We start from the raw sequence: 19,976 nt of genomic DNA, 5'->3' as shown, positions 1-19,976 counted from the left end.
AGCCACAGAGATGAAACTTAGCCAAATGAATCAGACATAGAGAATAAACATAGCCAAATGATTCAGAGACATAGAGACAAACTTTAGAGACATACACTCCAAAAGTGTTCCTAGCCTTCATGTGTTTACTGCTATAACTTATCAACAGATTCTTACTGTTGGGTATATCACTGATCGCGTTTGCATCCCACCTCAGTTTCCTGTTTAAGGCTAAGAAGGCAGCCATGATTGCCCCTCCCCCTCCTCTTCCTGTCCTGCCCCGCTTGATAGAGGACGTGGTGCCGGATGACCGAGATGACCCAGAGATCATCCTCAGCACCACTACAGTGAGTCTCCTCCACCCACTATAGTTGATACCTATAACAACTAAACCACACAGGGTTTGTGGGTTTCCTTGGGACCTGGCTGGAAATGTATAAACTTGTTATATATACATGTCTGACTCTGTGTCTGTTCCCACAACAGTATTATTACTCAGTGCGGATATTCGCTGGTCAAGAGCCAGGTGGGGTTTGGGTGGGTTGGGTTACCCCTGATTTCCACCAGTATGATCTCAATTTTGACCTCTTCAAAGTTCGCACAGTCACGGTGACTGTGGGAGATGACAAAGGCAACATTCATGACAGGTGAGGAACAGCAGTAGAAGCTCTGTGTTTTAATCTCTGTGATCTTTAAGTTTGGTGTAATTTTAAACTATTTTAATTACATTTCTTTCACATTAAATGATGCATTGTAAAATATTTAAACTGTAAATGGTTTAAAGGATGTCATATAACCAAATGTCCAGGCCAAAAATCATTCAGAAGTGAGTAGAGGATCATGACTCTGTGACTCAAGCCTCTGATTAATATGCATTTGTGTTGAAGTTCTATTGAATATGTACGCTCTGATGTTATGCATTTCCGGATAGCATAAAGAGGAGCAACTGTTACATGGTGTGGGCAGCAGACTTAATCAGTGGCCCCCAGCAGTGCTTCACTCAGGAGGATCTGGTTGTTGGCTGTTTGGTTGACTTGGCAACTGGTCTCATGACTTTCACAGCCAATGGGAAGGAAATTAACACCTTTTACCAGGTGAGTCTTGTTGGTGGTGATGCACAAGGCATGGGTGGGGTATAGAAGACTTATCTGGATGTTTAGCACCTTTGGGTGTTTGTTTTTATTTTCAAATGCTGAATTAAATCTGGCTGGGTTGACAGTTTCTATCATACATGTCCTTATATATTCACTTGGTTTGTTGGGTAGGGTTTTATGGATTTTGGGGGTTTGTTTTTTCCTTGCAGGTGGAGCCCAACACTAAGCTTTTCCCTGCTGTGTTTGTTCAGCCCTTCAGTCAAAACATGCTTCAGTTTGAACTGGGAAAGCTAAAGGTCAGTCATCTGTCTCAGCTTACCTTTGCTACAATCACCCCCTCAGAACTGGTACCCCTTTTCTCTGTTCTGCTTCATTTCATCAGATCAAATGGGCCATCAGGACATAATTCACAGTTTCAAGGCTTGCATGAATTTTCATTTTTGTCTGTTTTTTGATGAAATTATCTCTTCTTCTCCTGGGTTCCTGACCTCAATCATGGGCCGTCCATTAGAACATCATGCCCCTGTCAGCTGCCATGTTCCGGAGTGAGCGGAAGAACCCCGTGCCCCAGTGTCCGCCTCGCCTGGACGTTGAGATGCTGAGCCCGGTGATCTGGAGTCGAATGCCTAACCACTTCCTGAAGCCTGAGGTGGGAAAAGTATCGGACAGACATGGCTGGATGGTGGAGTGCATCGAGCCACTCACCATGATGGCGCTCCACATACCCGAGGAGAACAGGTCCACCAGATAGGACAGTGATAACCATTACTCAGACTGTAATGGAAAATCTATGGCTGAAAACTTTTCAGCAGTTTTAGTGAAATCTGGAAAATTGATCATTTAATAAAATGTGATGTTTTTATTTAAGAATTTGCACCTAGGCTTATTAAAATGGTATACAAATATTCATTTAACTATTATCTTTTGTTTTTCTATATTTACAGCTTCCCTGAAGTTTTCATAGTTGCCACCTAAAAATTTCTGAGAAATTTCTTTACGGAGTTTTCCTTTCTTTTCCTTGTATGTAGGTGCATCGACATCCTGGAACTGTCGGAGCGGCAGGACCTGCTGAAGTTCCACTACCACACACTGATGCTGTACTGTGCCGTGTGCGCACTGGGCAACAATCGCGTGGCACACGCTCTCTGCAGCCACGTGGATGAGTCACAGCTCTTCTACGCCATTGAGAACACGTACCTGCCCGGGCCGCTACGCATCGGCTACTACGACCTGCTCATTAGCATCCACCTGGAGTCAGCCAAGCGCAACCGCTTGGGTACCAACCGCGAGTTCATCGTGCCCATGACGGAGGAGACACTCAGCATCACGCTGTACCCCGACGAGGAGAAGGCACATAACCTGCCGGGTGTGGGCCTCACCACCTGCCTCAGGCCCAAGCTCCACTTCACAGCTGTCAGCTTCGTGGGCACTGACCCGGACCTGTACACTCTCAGCCCCATCTTCCCTCTGCAGGTATGGTGGATGGCGTATACTCCTGGGGTAAAAGCATATCTGTTTTATGGCATAAAGTATTTCATGATTTGCCTTTGATTTAGTTATTTCAGGCCAAATCTGTTACAGTCTGGAGAGAACAGCAAGATTCTAATACATTTTAATTTGTTCTTGTGTTGTTCCATATCACATTGTCAAAAAGTGAAAGAAAAAGTAACATATAAATTATTTTGATGTAAGACAAAATTTCACTTGTTAGTTTGTTTCTTGCTGTCTCTGTAGGATCTGAAGACCAAGTCTCTGAGTATGTTAACAGAAGCTGTCATGGATGGCAGTCAGGCCATGCGTGATCCAGTAGGGGGCAGTGTGGAGTTCCACTTCGTCCCCATCCTCAAACTTATCAGCACTCTCCTTATCATGGGCATCTTCAATGACGATGATGTCAAGCATATCCTCAAGATGATCGACCCCAACGTTTTCGGAGAGGCCCATAGGAAGGCAGAGGAGCAAGAGGGGGAGGGGGAGGTGGAAGGAGAGTCAGCTGCTAAGGAGCAGGAAGAGGAGGCAAAAGAGAAAGAGGAGGCAGTTGAAGAAGAGCTAGTAGATGAAGGAGTGGGAGAAGAGGAGGAGGATGAGGAGCTGAAAGCCCTCAAGAAGGATGAAGGAGATGAGGGAGGGGAGATGGAGAAAGAAAAGGAGAAGGGAGGAGAAAAGGCCAATGGAGAAAAGGCAGAGGAGGAGAAAGAGGCAGAGGAAGGAGAAGATGAGGGACAAGAGGAAGCAGAGGATGCCCCAGAAGAAGGACTTCTCCAAATGAAACTTCCGGAATCAGTCAAACTGCAGGTTAGACTCCCTTCCTCCCCATGCAAAAGCCATCTGTCAGTTACATATTATTAATCATTAACTATGGTGACTTATGTAGCGTGTCAGCATATTCCACCAAAAACCTGTGCTCTGGGCATGATATGTTCATTCTCCATCTCCTTCTCAGATGTGCACCTTGCTGCAGTACTTCTGTGACTGTGAGCTCAGACACCGGGTGGAGGCTATCGTTGCCTTCTCAGACAAGTTTGTCCAGCTCATTCAGACGAACCAGCGAGAACGCTACAATGAGCTGATGAGAGCCTTTACCATGTCGGCTGCTGAGACAGCACGCAAGACGCGCGAGTTCCGCTCCCCTCCACAGGAGCAGGTACCTCTTTTACCCTAGCCACTGCCCCTAGAGCACATAGAACTCATGCTTGAGCACTACACAGACACATGCTTATAGGTCTTTGCTCTTTTCTTGTTTTGTCCAGGTCATTATGCTGACTAACTTTAAGAACTGTCTGGATGATGATGACTGTCCAGTGTCTGAAGAGATTCGGGAACATCTCCAGCAATTCCACAACGATATCCTCAGTCACTGCGGTCAGTCTCAAACACACAAGTGACCATATCACCCATATGGAAGTTTCAAATCACGGAGTCTCACTCTGTTCATACATCCTCACCTGAAAAGCCTGCGTGTTTTCTAATGTATGCTAATGTCTCTGTAAATGTCAGGTGTGCACATGGAAGAAGAGGAGGAGGAGGAAGAGGTGGATAGAACTCTGAGAGGAAGGCTACTCAAGCTGGTGGAAAAAATCAAGATCCTCCGTAAGAAGAATGACGAAGAGCCCGAACAAGAGGAAGAGTACAAACCCAGTGAGTCACATAGAGTCCGGCAGAATTCAGTAACACTTATACAAATATAGAACACAAATATAGAAATATTCATACATATATGCATCTCAGGCTTTTAAGTAGGTTCTTTACTTTGTGCTTTACAGTCTGCTTTCTTTAGTAATGCAATAAGCATTTTATGATAGTACTTTGAGCGATTTTCAGCCTATGAAATGTTATTGGATTAGTCAAAAGCAGACAACAAAACATTAGGGGATTCAGACTGTGATCTGAGTGGTATTTTTGTAATATACCCCCTACCAGGCACTCTGCAGGAGCTGATCTCCCACACAATGATCCACTGGGCCCAGGAATCGTTCATCCAGAACCCCGAGCTGGTGCGCATGATGTTCAGCTTGCTGCACAGGCAGTACGACTCTCTTGGCGAGCTGATCCGGGCTCTCCCCAAGGCCTACGCCATCAATGCCGTGTCCGTTCAGGACACCATGGACCTGCTGGAATGCTTGGGCCAGATCCGTTCGCTGCTCATCGTTCAGATGGGCCCAGAAGAGGAGACACTCATGATCCAAACTATTGGGTTAGTGCTTCCTGTTTTCACTCACACATGTTGTAGTGGTAGACAGGTCAAAATTTGGTGTTTTCCTTTTTCAATACCAGAGTATTAGAATAATAACAGAAAGCTCTTATGAATTCTTTTTCCTCTTATGAGCTGTGATTTGCTGCCATGTTTGATATGCATATTCTGTCTCTCAGGAACCTCATGAATAATAAGGTTTTCTACCAGCATCCTAACCTGATGAGGGCCTTGGGCATGCACGAGACTGTCATGGAGGTCATGGTCAATGTGCTTGGAGGTGGAGGAGACTCAAAGGTGTTGAAAAAGGAACTTTTCTTTAATATTCTTGTGGTTAGGTGCTGACAGTTGTGTAGTTGTCATTATAGGCATGTCTGAACATCAGCGCATCATGTCTGTTTTAACACACTCTCTGTCCTGCACTCCCTGAAGGAGATTAGATTCCCCCAAATGGTGACAAATTGCTGTCGCTTCCTGTGTTACTTCTGTCGCATCAGTCGTCAGAATCAGCGTGCCATGTTCGACCACCTGTCCTACCTGCTACAGAACAGTGGCATTGGTCTAGGTGAGGCTCTGCTCTAACCATCAGAGTGGCTGCATAATCCCCAATATCCACACCATCAGAGGGGCTGTATAATCCACACTAACCACACTATCAGAGGGCCTGTATAATCTCCACTAACCACACTACGAGGGCCAACTTAATCCCCACTAACCACAACACCAAAAGACCTGTATAAACCCCACTAACCACACCATCAGAGGGCCTGTATAATCCCCACTAACCACACCACCAGATGATCATCTTCACTAACCATACCACCAAAGGGCCAGCATAATCCTCACTAACCACAACACCAACGGCCCTGTATAATCCCCACTAACCACAAAATCAGAGGGGCTGCATAATCCACACTAACCACACAATCAGAGGGGCTGCATAATCCACACTAACCACACAATCAGAGGGGCTGCATAATACACACTAACCACACCATCAGGGAGACTGCATAATCCCCACTAGCCATACCATTAGAGGGGTTGCATAATCCCCACCAATCACACTATCAGAGGGGCTGCATAATCCACACTAATAACACCATCAGAGGGTCTGAATAATCCCCACTAACCAAACCATCAAATGGGCTGCATAATCCACACTAACCACACCTTCACATAGTTGTGATGTGGTGATCATGCATGAACAGTCAGAGTGTATTGCCACTATGTGAAGATGAAACATTTTGGGTTATTCAGGAATGCGAGGATCCACCCCCCTGGATGTGGCTGCAGCATCCTGTATTGACAACAACGAGCTGGCTTTAGCCCTGCAGGAGCAGGACCTTGAGATGGTAACAGATACCATTGCCTCAGCACACCTGAGATTTTTGTTTTTCCACCAGTGGTTCCAGACCTGATCCAGGTCTGAGGAGGTGGGTGTAGTATGTTCATTTTGTCATGGTCATTTTCTTATTCAACAGGTGGTAACATATCTGGCTGGGTGTGGACTACAGATGTGCCCCATGCTGCTGTCTAAAGGCTACCCCGACATTGGCTGGAACCCTTGTGGTGGGGAGCGATATCTGGACTTCCTCCGTTTTGCTGTATTCGTTAATGGTAGGTTTTAAACTAAATTTACATTGGCATTGATTTCTGAGTTTGTTAATGTGGTTTTATCTCAACTGGAGAATCATGTTCCTCATAAAATGTGATGGCATTCAAACAGGCCATTTCTTGAGTAATTAAGCTGCAAATTTGGTCATTAGAGCTCTGTGTTACATTATCTACACTGACTTTTAGTATACTGACTCAACAGAAATCATTCTAAAAAGTAAGACAAAAATGTTTGTGTTGGTCTTAAAATGAGTAACAAGTAGATATAATGCGTCAAATATCTAGGAGAATGATGGCAGAAATAGCAGCTGGACTTTGAAAAGCACCATTATCATGGACCACACATGGTCATTTTAGGTTCAGATCTGAATCATTGCACTGCAATCACACATTAACTAGTTAGGCTTGCCATGAGCATATGCACTGAGGGACAGCAAGTAAGTTTCTCCATACAGGTGAGAGCGTAGAGGAGAATGCCAACGTGGTGGTGCGACTGCTCATTCGTCGGCCCGAGTGTTTTGGCCCCGCCCTGAGAGGAGAGGGCGGGGCTGGCCTGCTAGCTGCCATGGAAGATGCAATTAAAATCTCAGAGGATCCAGCGAGGGATGGTCCTACCCCTAAGAAAGACAGGCGCTTCATGTAAGTCTTCAATGCGGGAACATTATGATGAAGTATTGCATAGCCCTATGGCATGTGCCTTTGCCCCTTATTGAGAAATCAAGTGATTTGTGCACTATGATTGCCTCATAGGTTTGGTGGGGAGGAGCAGCATGAGGAGAACAGGGTCCATCTAGGGAATGCCATCATGTCATTTTACTCAGCTCTTATTGATTTGCTGGGACGCTGTGCCCCTGAGATGCATGTATGTTAAACATAATGTGCAATTTGTTCTCATTTATATAGATTTCTGTAAAATGTCAAAGGCATATTCATTGCTTGATTCTCTCTCCACAGTTGATCGAGGCTGGTAAGGGGGAGGCTCTGAGAATCAGAGCCATCCTCAGGTCTTTGGTGCCCATTGAAGATCTGGTGGGTGTCATCAGCTTGTCTGTGCAGATTCCAACCTTTGGCAAAGGTATGCAGGAAAGAAAAGGATTCCCAAAGTATGCAATTTTAATCATTTTAATAGAAGGCATCATCTGAAATGACTATACACTTATGTTGATTTTTTCCATTTGTCTCTCTACTCTTCTATTCTACTCTTTTATTGTTTTTGTTTTTTTTTTATGTTTGCATTTTCAAAAGAGGGTCAGATCATAGAACCCAAGATGTCTGCCAGCTTTGTACCAGACCATAAAGCCTCCATGGTGCTGTTCCTGGACAGAGTATATGGCATTGATAACCAAGACTTCCTGCTCCACGTGTTGGAGGTGGGCTTCCTACCGGACATGAGAGCTGCAGCCTCTCTGGACACGGTGAGCTCTTATCTACATTTGGTCTGTGTATATTTTGCATAATAGAGAGTGAGTCCAGTAATAATAGTACATTACTTTTACCTGGCGCTTTTATCCAAAGCAACTTACAAATATGACAGAGTACAAACTGAGTAAGTGAGGGTCTTGCTCAGGGGCCAACCAATTGCAACTTGGCAGTGGTGGGGCTTGAACCAGCAACCTTCCAATTACAAGTCAAGGACCATAATTACTGGGCTACCACTGCCTGTCTGTTCTTAATTAACAAAAAATTATGTTAGAATTCATATAGACTCAATAACACATTTTTAAACTAAACAGGTGTTAAGAACTCATAGTTTTTAAAGCATGCCATTAGTTCACGGGCTGGGAACAGTCTGAACATGTAGCTGTGCTGTCTGGGCTGTAGGCAGCGTTTAGCACCACAGAGATGGCACTGGCTTTGAACCGCTACCTGTGCTCCGCCGTACTTCCGCTGCTCACAAAGTGCGCCCCTCTGTTCGCTGGCTCCGACCACCGCGCCATCATGATCGACTCCATGCTGCACACCATCTACAGGCTGTCGCGCGGCCGTGCTCTCACCAAGGCACAGAGGGACATCATCGAGGACTGCCTCATGTCCCTGGTCAAGTCAGTTCACTCTCTCATATGCACTACTGTAACCTGACTCTGCTGCATGCAGTTCGATAGCATTCATATGCTCTTTTTCGTTTCAACATGTTCCAGTCTGTTTTTCTCCACTTTGATCCCTTTTGTCAATGTGTATTTTCAGGTACCTACATCCATCAATGCTGCAGCATCTGTTGAGGAGACTTGTGTTTGATGTGCCAATCCTCAATGAGTATGCCAAGATGCCCCTGAAAGTATGCTTGTTTATTCACTGCTCATTTTCTCTATGATCACATGCCAGCATTTCCCCATTTCATACACTATAGATTATTAGTTGTGGGTTGTAGCTGAAGTGACTTTCTCTTTCAGCTGCTGACTAATCACTATGAGCGCTGTTGGAAGTACTACTGCCTGCCTAACGGCTGGGCCAACTTTGGCACCACGTCAGAGGAGGAGTTACATCTGTCGCGCAAACTTTTCTGGGGAATCTTTGAGTCTTGTGCACACAAGGTGAGATGGCAACATATGAATTGTGTCTGTGAGAAATAGGATGCATGTGCACACAAATACTCAAAGATGTGTATTTACTACTTTCTTCTCTGTAGAAATTTGATGCAGAGTTGTTCAAGATTGCCATGCCATGCATCTGTGCCATTGCGGGAGCCATTCCACCAGACTATGTAGATGCCAGTTATTCTGCGACAGAGAAGAAAGCCACTGTTGATGCTGAGGGTAACTTTGATCCCAGACCTGTGGAGACCACCAAGTGAGTATTGCCCTGACAAGCCAGCTAGGTCAGCTGAAGTAGGTCAGCTGAGATGTGTGTTAGTCATATTTATAGTAGGAACACTGTGAAACCTTCCAGGATAAAACCTGGTCAGATTCATTAACCAGCTTCTTGGATCTTCACAGCACCATCATCCCAGAAAAGCTGGATGCCTTCATAAACAAATATGCAGAGCATACTCATGACAAATGGGCCTTTGAGAAGGTTAGCCACATGGCCTCTCTTCATTCATAAACTTAATTTAAAAATTGTAGTTTTTATCATTTTCTGATGTGATGTGGCAGTTAATAACTGGATATGGTTTTAGTATCATTATAACAAAACTGTTTTGTTTCAGATCCAGAACAACTGGACATATGGAGAAATTCTGGATGAAACTGCTAAGACACATCCTATGCTCCGCCCATACAAGACCTTTTCTGAGAAGGTACTCATTGATATATTGTCTCCTTGAATCAACTAGTCTTGTGAGTCTACTGACTATCTATGACTGAAACATGTCTAGTCAACTCATTGCTAATAAAATAGTTTTGCTAGCAAGACTTAGTTCTGTAACTGATTATTTCATATTGCACAAATTCTTAAACAGCTGTCTGCCTGCTGTGCCCCTCAGGATAAAGAGATCTATCGCTGGCCCATTAAGGAGTCCATAAAGGCCATGTTAGCCTGGGAGTGGACTATTGAAAAAGCCCGGGAAGAGGGGGAGAAGGCTGAGAAGACCCCTGCCACCGCCACCAGGAAGATCTCCCAAACTGCTCAGGTAAAACCAGAATGAAAGGGAAAGACAAAGAGAACAAGGAAGCAAAATGGGACAGAAATCATTGCTTGGACCCCCCCTCTCTCTCTCTCTCTTTGTCCATCTTTCTCATAAAACTGTTTATTTCTGTTTCTATACAGGCTACTTATGATCCTAGTCAGGGCTACTCTCCCCAGCCAGTGGATTTGACCACCATGGCTCTCTCCAGAGAACTGCAGGTATGGTTTGGAGTTGGAAATCATATGCTGCATATTTTTTCAAGCAGCTTTACTACTGGCTTTGTTTCCTGCAGTAACGGTTGTGTGTTTTGAACATTTATCCACCTATAGTCTATGGCAGAGCAGTTGGCTGAGAATTACCACAACACCTGGGGCAGGAAGAAAAAGCTGGAGCTTCAAGCCAAAGGTGAGGTCTAGAGTCTGGTAGTGGAGCAAATGACAATCCTGAAAGTCACCACAACATTTGAAATATTCTAATTGCAATGCTGCCTGTACAGAGCCAGCTTTTTTATGAATTTTTTTTTTCTGAATGAATATGATTGCATTTTATTCTAAACTTCATTCATAGAAATATAGTTATATAGTGTTGCACATAACAAATCTGAATATTTACACACAGATACTTCAAGAAGTCTAAATAGCATGTTTTTGAAAAATAAGATGTTGTCCCATTGAGCTTTCTGCTGCAGTCCAACATAATAATTTAAAAAGTTTAAGGACAAAGCTTTCCAAATCTTTTCCAGATTTCCAAATTTGTTTATTGAAATTAGGTGGACAGCTTACAGTAGCCCTCTAACAGACCTTTAACACCATGTTGAAATCATTGTGTAAGCAGGAGCAAGAACAGATTTTTCAGGTGACTGAAAAATATTAATGAGATATTGTAGAAAAAAAGCACATGTACTGCTCATCCTAAACGCTGTGTGATTGTAGGTGGTGGGACCCATCCACTACTTGTTCCTTACGACACTCTGACGGCTAAAGAGAAAGCCCGCGACAGAGAGAAAGCACAGGATCTCCTCAAATTCCTTCAGTTCGAGGGATATGCTGTCACAAGGTAGCTCAATACTAGTGGTGTAAATGTTATGCAGTTTCTGATTAATGTGGTCTTTAAAAATGTGAAAGGCAGTTGTGAAGGGGATGTGGCATCTCTCCTGGTTTAAGATTTTAATCTCTTTGCCTTTGTTTTCCCATCTGTCTCATCTCTCTCTCGATTCCTGCAGGGGCCTTAAGGACATGGAGCAGGAAATCTCCTCCATTGAGAAACGCTTTGCTTATGGCTTCCTGCAGAAGCTACTGAAGTGGATGGAGATTGCCCAGGAGTTTATTGCTCATCTGGGTGTGGATATAAACTTTTTTTTTGTTCTTTTTTTCCCCCCAAATGATCAGAAAATAGCTAATGTGAAACTCAGCTTTTTAGTAGGGATGACAACCCAATGTGATAAGTGCTGTGTGTGTGTGTGTGTGTGTGTGTGTGTGTGTGTGTGTGTGTGTGTGTGTGTGTGTGTGTGTGTGTGTGCATGCGCACGCGCACGTGTGTAATTGTGTGACTCCAGAGGCCGTTGTGAGCAGTGGTAGAGTTGAGAAATCCCCTCATGAGCAGGAGATCAAATTCTTTGCCAAGGTGAGACATCCCCTGGATGCAAAATCTATTCATCTGAATATAATTAATTAATTCATTTGTGTATACATCACTTTATGGGAAAGCCCCTAGTGCCAGAATAACATATCTTAAAATATAAATCTTCAGCTTGTATATCTTTCAAATTCTGACACCTTTTCACCTCTAGATCCTGCTGCCCCTGATTAACCAGTACTTTAAGAATCACTGCCTCTATTTCCTCTCCACTCCTGCCAAAGTACTGGGCAGTGGTGGCCATGCCTCCAACAAGGAGAAAGAGATGATTGCCAGGTAACCAATGCTAGACAAACACCGGACATGTTAGTCACATGCGAGTATTTAAAATTTTCGCCATATTATCAGTATTTTAGATCAGTGAGGCCTGTCTTTTTGCAATTTCTAAAGGACCACAAACATGTAACTGAAAACTGTAGTACATCAAAGGTATGAATCTGGGAACATTTGGTTTAATTATTCCAATTCTCAGTATTTTCAGAGATTTCATGTGTTCACACACATGCGCTCTGCTCCTGGTATTCCCTTCTGTGTTGGTACTCTGTCCTCCATCTCCACCCCGTTATTCCTCTTCTGTCTCCTCTCATTCTAGACTACATTGATTCTCCTCCTTCTGTTATCCTTGCCTGAACTTCACTTCTTTGTTCCCCTCCATCCCACTCTCTTTTCCCCCTCGTTCCTTGCCCTCTCTTTCTCTCTCTCTCTTCCTACCTCAGTATCTTCTGTAAGTTGGCTGCTCTAGTGAGGCACAGAGTTTCCCTCTTTGGTAAGAAACCTGCAAGGGACTGATGGATGAACACCTCCTCCCCCTCAGTCCTGTTGCTCCATGTCATTAATACCCAACTACTGCTTTCAGACTAACCTCCATTTTGCTCTTTGCTCATTTTACTCCTTTAATCTTCCTAATCTCTTATTAACATTTCTCTGTCTCTCTGTTTACTCTCTCTCTCTGTCTCTGAGTATCTCTCTCTTTCTCTCTCTCACTCTCTTTCTTTCACACTTTCTGAGTGGAGCTACTGCCATGTGCTTTTCTCTCTGAGTGGCCCTGATTGCTGTTATGTGCTGTGCTTTGCTGACTATTTGCAAGCCTTTGCAGAATGATGCTGACTTGAAGATAAAGTGAAGATGGTCTCGCATTATTTGAAATATTCCTACAAGCATAACCACGCAAAATGCTGCTCAGTGAATAATCGGCTATACAATTCCATCACAGTTTTGAGCATGTGCTTTCTCATTGCAACCAATGTGACCATAGTCTGTGTTTATCACTTAAACTAGCTTTATGGTGATATAAGGTGAATATTTAGTGACATTTAATTCATGCTGTCTAGCATCAGACTATACATGCTCTCCAATGCTCCCATTTCATTTTTTATGGTATTTCTGGTCAAATGTTACACACACTTGGCATAGTATTTTCGCGGCAACGTTTCCAATTCACTATATGTTAAGTCGCCCCCAACCCCCCACCCCCCACCCCCTCCCCCGCCACCCAAAAATAATTTTGTACCAAACTTGATTTGAAACAAACAAAAATTAAGTAATAGAGGACGGTGACATGATGTGTCTGGGTCCAGCAGTGATCCAGTAATGACCTAGAAACCTGACTTAAATCCATGGTGTGTGTGTGTTGTGTGCAGGAACTGATGCTACAGCAGTGGTGAACTGCCTGCATATCCTGTCCCGTTCACTGGATGCCAGGTAACTTAAGAACGGCTCACTGTGTTTTCTCTGTTCTGTTGCACTGGTGTCAATTCACCAGGACACTAGCAGTGTCTTCATGAGATGAGTCTGATTTGTTATAGCAGAGAGACCACAACATTTGTGGTTCATGATATCCCTGGAACCAGGAGGTCACTGGCTCTCACCCTATCACTTTAACATCACTCTGCACAGTTCTACCCCCTGCCTGTGTATACTCCTCACCCCGTCACTCTGTACACTCTTCACCCCATCACCCTGTACACTCTTCACCCCATTATTGTGTACACTCCTCACTCCAAAACTCTGTACATTCCTCACCCCATCACTCTGTACACTACTCACCCCATCACTCTGCACACTTATCCCGTCACTCTGTACACTACTCACCCCATCGCTCTTTATACTCTTCACCCCATCATTGTGTACACTCCTCACTCCAAAACTCTGTACACTCCTCACCCCATCACTCTGTACAACTCTCACCCCCAACATTCTGTACACTCCTCAGCCCACCACTCTGTACATTCTTCACTCCATCACACTCCATCACTCCCCATCATTCTGTACACTACTCACCCCATAACTCTGCACACTTCCCACCCCATCACTCTGTACAGTCCAACAGCATGCCACTATACACTCCTCACCCCATCGACTCTGTTCAGGACCGTGATGAAATCAGGGCCAGAGATCGTAAAGGCTGGCCTGCGCTCCTTCTTTGAGAGTGCTGCTGATGACATCGAGAAGATGGTTGAAAACCTCAAACTGGGCAAAGTATCCACCAAAAACCAGGTTAGATGCCAGAAGTGCCCCTTCTGTATCCTACTATTAGAGCAGCCTTACCACATCCTGTTGTTGTAATACAAAAATCTGACTGACTCCTATTTTGTTTTGCTTGGTCGTATCTGTCTGTTTCCGCTGTAGGTTAAGGGTGTGTCTCAGAACATTAACTACACCACCGTTGCTCTACTGCCAGTGCTTACTTCACTCTTCGATCACATTGCTCAGCACCAGTTTGGAGATGATGTCATCTGTAAGTCAGAGTCTGCTGATATAATCCTCTTTTCAGAACTTTATTTATTTTTTTGTTTGTTTGCTTGCTTGTTTGTGTGATCCTGTTATAGAAGTATGTAGACTCAATTTCAACGAATCTGTTTTTATCAGTTATCTGTTTCTTGTTTGTCAGTGGATGACTTGCAAATATCCTGCTATCGCCTCATGTGCAGCATCTACTCTGTGGGGACCGTTAAGACACCCCATGCTGAGAAGTAAGCGCAATTTCCTCATTCTCTGTAACATCAAGCTTACTGGGGCCAGCCAATTGAGGCAGTTGCGTAAAGACAAGTAGTGTGAAGCATGCTCATATTTTCAGACACTGGGTTTAGCGCAGACACGTGTGTTTTCTAGACTAAGACCTGCCCTTGGGGAGTGTCTGGCTCATCTAGCTGCAGCCATGCCTGTGGCCTATCTGGAACCCCACCTCAATGAGTTCAACACATATTCAGTCTACACAACCAAAACCCCGAGAGAGAGAGCCAGTGAGTACAGTCCTTGTTTCTCTCTCTTACTGCACATTGGGAAATGAGCCTTGGTAGCATGGAAAGGTACATTAGTACAGCTAAAACTGTATAATGCACCTGCAGTTTGTCATTTAGTGGGTCTGCTCACGTTTGTACTCTGTCTTGTTTTTGTAAGTTCTGGGACTGCCCAGTCAGGTGGAGGAGTTATGCCCAGACATCCCCGAGCTGGACGTGCTCATGAAGGAGATCGCAGGCATGGCGGAGTCCGGCGCCCGCTACACGGAGATGCCCCACGTGATCGAGATCACCCTGCCAATGCTGTGCAACTACCTCCCCCGCTGGTGGGAGAGAGGTGCGGAGAACTTCCCGGAGCAAGAGGGACAGCTCTGCACAGAGGTCACCTCAGAACACCTCAACCAGCTGCTGGGCAACATCATGAAGATTGTGGTCAATAACCTTGGCATTGATGAGGCCTCCTGGATGAAGAGATTGGCAGGTTAGTGAGTCGCATGCAACCTTTCTGGAAGCAGTCCAGCAATTTGCTGTTTTCATATCATAAAAGCATTCTTAATACCAAATGGGATGAAGCCTGGCAATTCCTTGACCTTATTATGTCATCAGTATGCATCCAATACTCTATTGTGGCTGTCACCTCCCTACTTCCAACAGTGTTCGCCCAGCCCATTGTGAGCAGGGCCAAGCCAGAGATGCTCAAATCCCACTTCATCCCAACCATGGAGAAGCTGAAGAAGCGCTCGGGGAAGGTGGTGGCAGAGGAGGAGCAGCTCCGCATGGAGGGCAAGTCTGAGGTGGACAGCGAGCAGGGGACCATCCGCGATGAGTTCGCTGTGCTCTGCAGGGATCTGTATGCCCTCTACCCGCTGCTTATCCGCTATGTGGACAACAACAGGTGCTGAGGCCGCATCAGCACAATAAATAAATAAATACCGTTATCCGAGGCCAACGGGTTCTGCTCATAAACCGGCAGTCTGAGCCCTGAGTCAAGAGCACATTGTGTATCATTTCACCCGAATATTAATTGTGATGATCCCATGCTATTTTTTGTTTCCTAGAAACAGTTATATACAGTTGTCTCCCTAATATTAAGGTAGTACTGGAAAAAAAGACCATAGCATTAGTAGATACAGTATGTTCTCTGTGAGTGAGAGACATGTCACAAGTTGTCACAAGTGACATCATATCTTGTGCTTTGGCAGGGCGAGGTGGCTGACTTCCCCTGATCCTGATGCAGAAGACCTCTTCAGGATGGTGGGAGAGGTTTTCATCTTTTGGTCCAAATCTCACGTAAGAGCACATGCATTGTCTTTTGAAATTCCAAGGATTCATGCTTTATTATCATCCACTTTTGAAGCAGCTGTCTGCCATATGGTGATATATTCTCCTTGTTCTCACTGCAGAACTTTAAACGTGAGGAGCAGAACTTTGTGGTGCTGAATGAGATCAACAACATGTCTTTTCTTATGGCTGACAGCAAGAGCAAGATGACCAAGGTGAGCCAGGCACTGACAGCTGGACCACACTAATCTCAGCTCTGTTCCCATTCAGTCAGTGACAGAATGCCACATCTAATGCTATGTCTCCATCGGATATTCAGTTAAAATGCCATATTCTCTTTTTTCTATCTTTCTTATGGAAAATAGAATAAGGTATTAAACAAATTGTTTTTCCAAACTAATTCTTGCTTCAGTTTGTGTAGCGGAGTTTTGTCGAGATTTTTTTTCTTTGCGCAGTCTGGCAGTCTGTCGGGGCAGCAGCTGATGTTGTTGTTTTTGTTTTTTTGTTGTTGTTGTCTTGTCTGACCCTCCTGTGAGGGTGATGCAGAGGAGCAGGCCACGGATCTTCGGTGCGGCAATGTTAACAGTGCTGTGTGTTTTTTCCCTGTGTTCTGTCCTGGTGGGGCTGCCGTGTTCTCTAGGCCGGTGACGGAGAGGTCAGACCACATTTCTGCACGACAGAGCTGTGCTGTTCGCATGGCCCTACACTGCCGGGCCTGTCCATCAAACTCGCACACTCGCTGCCACACTGAGCCATGCACACTAGCAAGGGCCCCTGGCCATTCTTTTTCTGAGGTCTGAAAGGGTGATAAGTGACACCATGCTTATCCATCGCAGCTAAAGTATACCTTCAGACTCAAGCAAATTGCTTACCTTTATCAAGAAAAAAAAAAAAAGCTTTAGTATTTTCTGTACTTTAGTGTATTGTCAGTTACTTTATTCAAACTAGGTAGGGCCCCAGTGGCTGCCAGTGTGTGTGAGATTGCTTTGGAAGGTGTTTGATGAAAGCTCTCAGCTCTGGTGAGTGGGATCAGGCCCACAGCACTCTGTTCAGCTGCTGGTTTGCTGCTGGCTCTGAGTCCCATTACCCTCTGAGTCCCACTGCCCGGCCCTGAGTTTGATGGGTTTGCCACCTGCTGGGTTTCGTTTGTTGCTAGTCTGTATAGACTTCTGTTTTTCCCTCATCTCCCCTTTTCTCTGTCTTTATATTTATTTTTTTTCTTGAACTTTCTATTACTGCTTTTGTTTTTGTTTGTACTTGACTGGTATTAAAGCTCTGTGGTGAAGCTCCCTTACGGGGGCCCCCTTAATCCCCACTTCTCTTTAACTGTGTTTCATATGAATACACCATTGCCAATATTTCATCTCTTCATAGTTTCCTAGAGAAACAAGAGTATATACAGTATATTGCGTATATACTGAGTGTTGCATCATGGGTAATGTTTTTTTTATTTGTTTTATTTTTTTGTTGTTGTTATTGTTGTCGTGGACCAGGGGACCTGACTTTTAATGGTTCTCATCTCTCAGCTGATACTGACCTCCATTCTAATTCACTCAACATCATACTAAAAGAGAAATTCCGTTTTCCTCTACTTACTTTAGGTAACTTTAAATGGATGAGAGATTTATAAGTATGTTACCCAACTCAACTTGTGTTGACATAGGCCATCACTTAACTCACACATTCTTTTCCTGAAAATGTCCCTGTGGGTGTACACGCTATAGCTGTATGGAGGCCAGGCTTTAGAATCATGCCTCCGCTCCTGTCTTGCTGGATGGTCATTACTGGTGCACCACCTGTTATCTCCTCAGTATGGGTTCTCTCTTCCCTTGACACACAGGGGCATTTGTACTCATGTGCGTGCACGCGCACACACACACACACACACACACACACACACACACACACACACACACACACACACACACACACACACACACACACACACACACCAATCACTCCTCACGCTTAAAAGTCCAAGCATTTGGCCAGAGGGAACTCTCATGGCAGCAGATAACAGACAGTAATGGAACCCTTTGGCGCTAGCAGTGGAGAGCATATGTGTGGGTGTATGAGAGAGACCTCAGGGTGATGAAGGAGGCCCCATAGTCTTTTGCTGATTTCTAATGTGCTGTGTTGAAGGGTGAACTATGCTGCACTACTAACAATAGGACTGCATTGTGTGTGCATTGACAGGCATCTCACCGCAGAAACACTGCCCCCAACCTCCTCTCTCAGCCCTAACACCCACCGGCTATACGCTGCACTTTAGTTATTACAATGGCATCATTTCTTAGTGTGTAACTATAGATTTTAGTGTTTGACATTAATGTTTGCCCTCCAAGCATGATGTTAACATTTTCACTCCCTGATACCCAGTAGAATAGTCCAATAACCTCAGTATCATTTCCCCACAGCACCTCCCTCATCCTTTAAAAAATAAACTATAACATAATTTGCAATTCAGACACTAATTTAGCAATTAAAATGTCACTGTGTAGAACAATAGCAGACAGTACAAGAATGAAACAAAACATGGGCAATGTATACAGATTATTTTATTATTATTATTATTTGTATTCGGGTAAGTATACTATATCTCTCTCTATAAATCCTATGGGTATTTTGAAGGAGGTTTTATTTTTTGAAGAAAAGGCGAAGCCACCTCAGTATTTTTGTGCTAGAATTTTTTTTTTTTTAACTTTTGTTTTTTTCACTCCCCAAACACTGTGATCATTTATCAGTCACCATCCCCAACCAGAAATAGCTATGGTACAGTCTAACTTAGAAGTCTTTGCAGGGTGGAGGCGCAGATGCAGAACGTACCAAGAAGAAACGGCGTGGGGACCGCTACTCTGTGCAGACGTCACTGATTGTAGCTGCTCTGAAGAAATTGCTTCCCATTGGTCTAAATATGTGTTCACCTGCAGACCAAGAACTCATAAACTTGGCCAAGATCCGCTACTCTCTGGTACTGAGCTACTGAAACCTACAGAACTGAATGAGTTTTTGTAATGTGGTAATGTTTTATATGGTTGACAACTTTTTCTGTGTTGTGCTAAATCAAGCCACCTACAGTGAAATTAGTTCTAACCATTTTAATTCAGCTCAGTTCAGTGTTATTTATATAGCTCTTTTGACATTGTTATTTAAATAACCTTTGACAAAATTAAATAACCATTGATCTAAATGACTTTTGACATGCTTGTTACAGAAAGACACAGATGAGGAAGTGAGGGAATTCCTACAGAATAATCTGCATCTACAAGGCAAGGTGAGGACAGAGGAAGTGTGTGTGTGTGTGTGTGTGTGTATGCGTGCGCGTGTGAATGTGTTTAGTCATTCCTCAACCACTGTCTCTGACTGTGCAGGTAGAGGACCCCTCCATGCGTTGGCAGATGGCTTTATATAAGGAGACCTCAGGCAAGGCAGAGGATGCTGAGAACCCAGTGAAGGTCGTGAAGAGGGTACAGGAGGTAGCTGCCGTGCTCTACCACATTGAAGTGGTAAGTGCCCTTGCAAAAGCACAATTATACAAGTTGTACATTATATAAGTCCTTCCACAGACAGCATGAAATGCAAGCATTTGCTTTGACCTTTACCCTAAGGGTCTTTGACATTTAGGTTAGACCTCTCATCTCGCCGTTCTCTCGTTTGCACAGACCGAACACCCGTTCAAATCCAAGAAGATGGTCTGGCACAAGCTGTTGTCGAAACAACGGCGCCGGGCTGTGGTGGCATGTTTCCGGATGACTCCCCTCTACAACATCCCCAGGTTCAAAGCGTACACTCACTCCCAATTGTTACTGGAACTGCGTGAGGTTACAAAGGTCAAGCCACCATTTTAGACACAGTGTTTCCCCTTTTACTGAGTTAGG

The 19,976-nt window shown here is 44.4% G+C and overlaps 1 protein-coding gene across 15 annotated transcripts in view; it reads left to right on the top strand.

The window, feature by feature from the left end:
* The window catches only part of LOC113576609 (ryanodine receptor 1-like), a 64,142-nt gene that overhangs the window by 25,057 nt on the left and 19,109 nt on the right, over window positions 1-19,976 (top strand). For 11 of the 15 annotated variants that reach the window (XM_035525299.2, XM_027008811.3, XM_027008809.3 and 8 more), the window contains 47 exons: window positions 197-326; window positions 466-626; window positions 911-1,073; window positions 1,283-1,369; window positions 1,585-1,811; window positions 2,102-2,546; window positions 2,808-3,368; window positions 3,517-3,717; window positions 3,824-3,935; window positions 4,071-4,211; window positions 4,494-4,767; window positions 4,944-5,061; window positions 5,197-5,329; window positions 6,022-6,116; window positions 6,246-6,381; window positions 6,834-7,017; window positions 7,129-7,240; window positions 7,333-7,453; window positions 7,624-7,793; window positions 8,200-8,420; window positions 8,563-8,653; window positions 8,769-8,909; window positions 9,005-9,165; window positions 9,312-9,390; window positions 9,524-9,613; window positions 9,800-9,946; window positions 10,084-10,161; window positions 10,273-10,348; window positions 10,876-10,999; window positions 11,166-11,281; window positions 11,499-11,566; window positions 11,733-11,854; window positions 12,295-12,344; window positions 13,219-13,279; window positions 13,948-14,074; window positions 14,207-14,315; window positions 14,469-14,550; window positions 14,690-14,820; window positions 14,978-15,298; window positions 15,472-15,712; window positions 16,020-16,107; window positions 16,221-16,313; window positions 16,739-16,753; window positions 18,899-19,069; window positions 19,313-19,372; window positions 19,470-19,604; window positions 19,761-19,873. In XM_035525299.2, coding sequence (XP_035381192.2) covers window positions 197-326; window positions 466-626; window positions 911-1,073; window positions 1,283-1,369; window positions 1,585-1,811; window positions 2,102-2,546; window positions 2,808-3,368; window positions 3,517-3,717; window positions 3,824-3,935; window positions 4,071-4,211; window positions 4,494-4,767; window positions 4,944-5,061; window positions 5,197-5,329; window positions 6,022-6,116; window positions 6,246-6,381; window positions 6,834-7,017; window positions 7,129-7,240; window positions 7,333-7,453; window positions 7,624-7,793; window positions 8,200-8,420; window positions 8,563-8,653; window positions 8,769-8,909; window positions 9,005-9,165; window positions 9,312-9,390; window positions 9,524-9,613; window positions 9,800-9,946; window positions 10,084-10,161; window positions 10,273-10,348; window positions 10,876-10,999; window positions 11,166-11,281; window positions 11,499-11,566; window positions 11,733-11,854; window positions 12,295-12,344; window positions 13,219-13,279; window positions 13,948-14,074; window positions 14,207-14,315; window positions 14,469-14,550; window positions 14,690-14,820; window positions 14,978-15,298; window positions 15,472-15,712; window positions 16,020-16,107; window positions 16,221-16,313; window positions 16,739-16,753; window positions 18,899-19,069; window positions 19,313-19,372; window positions 19,470-19,604; window positions 19,761-19,873 — 6,882 coding nt within the window. The remainder of the gene's footprint in view (window positions 1-196; window positions 327-465; window positions 627-910; window positions 1,074-1,282; window positions 1,370-1,584; window positions 1,812-2,101; window positions 2,547-2,807; window positions 3,369-3,516; window positions 3,718-3,823; window positions 3,936-4,070; window positions 4,212-4,493; window positions 4,768-4,943; window positions 5,062-5,196; window positions 5,330-6,021; window positions 6,117-6,245; window positions 6,382-6,833; window positions 7,018-7,128; window positions 7,241-7,332; window positions 7,454-7,623; window positions 7,794-8,199; window positions 8,421-8,562; window positions 8,654-8,768; window positions 8,910-9,004; window positions 9,166-9,311; window positions 9,391-9,523; window positions 9,614-9,799; window positions 9,947-10,083; window positions 10,162-10,272; window positions 10,349-10,875; window positions 11,000-11,165; window positions 11,282-11,498; window positions 11,567-11,732; window positions 11,855-12,294; window positions 12,345-13,218; window positions 13,280-13,947; window positions 14,075-14,206; window positions 14,316-14,468; window positions 14,551-14,689; window positions 14,821-14,977; window positions 15,299-15,471; window positions 15,713-16,019; window positions 16,108-16,220; window positions 16,314-16,738; window positions 16,754-18,898; window positions 19,070-19,312; window positions 19,373-19,469; window positions 19,605-19,760; window positions 19,874-19,976) is intronic. The other 4 variants (XM_081715563.1, XM_081715562.1, XM_081715560.1 and 1 more) reach the window with 1 other exon arrangement.

The sequence above is a fragment of the Electrophorus electricus genome, chromosome 6 (assembly GCF_041902795.1).
Source record: "Electrophorus electricus isolate QZ-2024a chromosome 6, ASM4190279v1, whole genome shotgun sequence".
Classification (NCBI taxonomy): Eukaryota; Metazoa; Chordata; class Actinopteri; order Gymnotiformes; family Gymnotidae; genus Electrophorus; species Electrophorus electricus.
The sequence above is the reverse complement of the archived record's forward strand: the minus strand, read 5'-3'. Positions and strand labels throughout refer to the sequence as shown.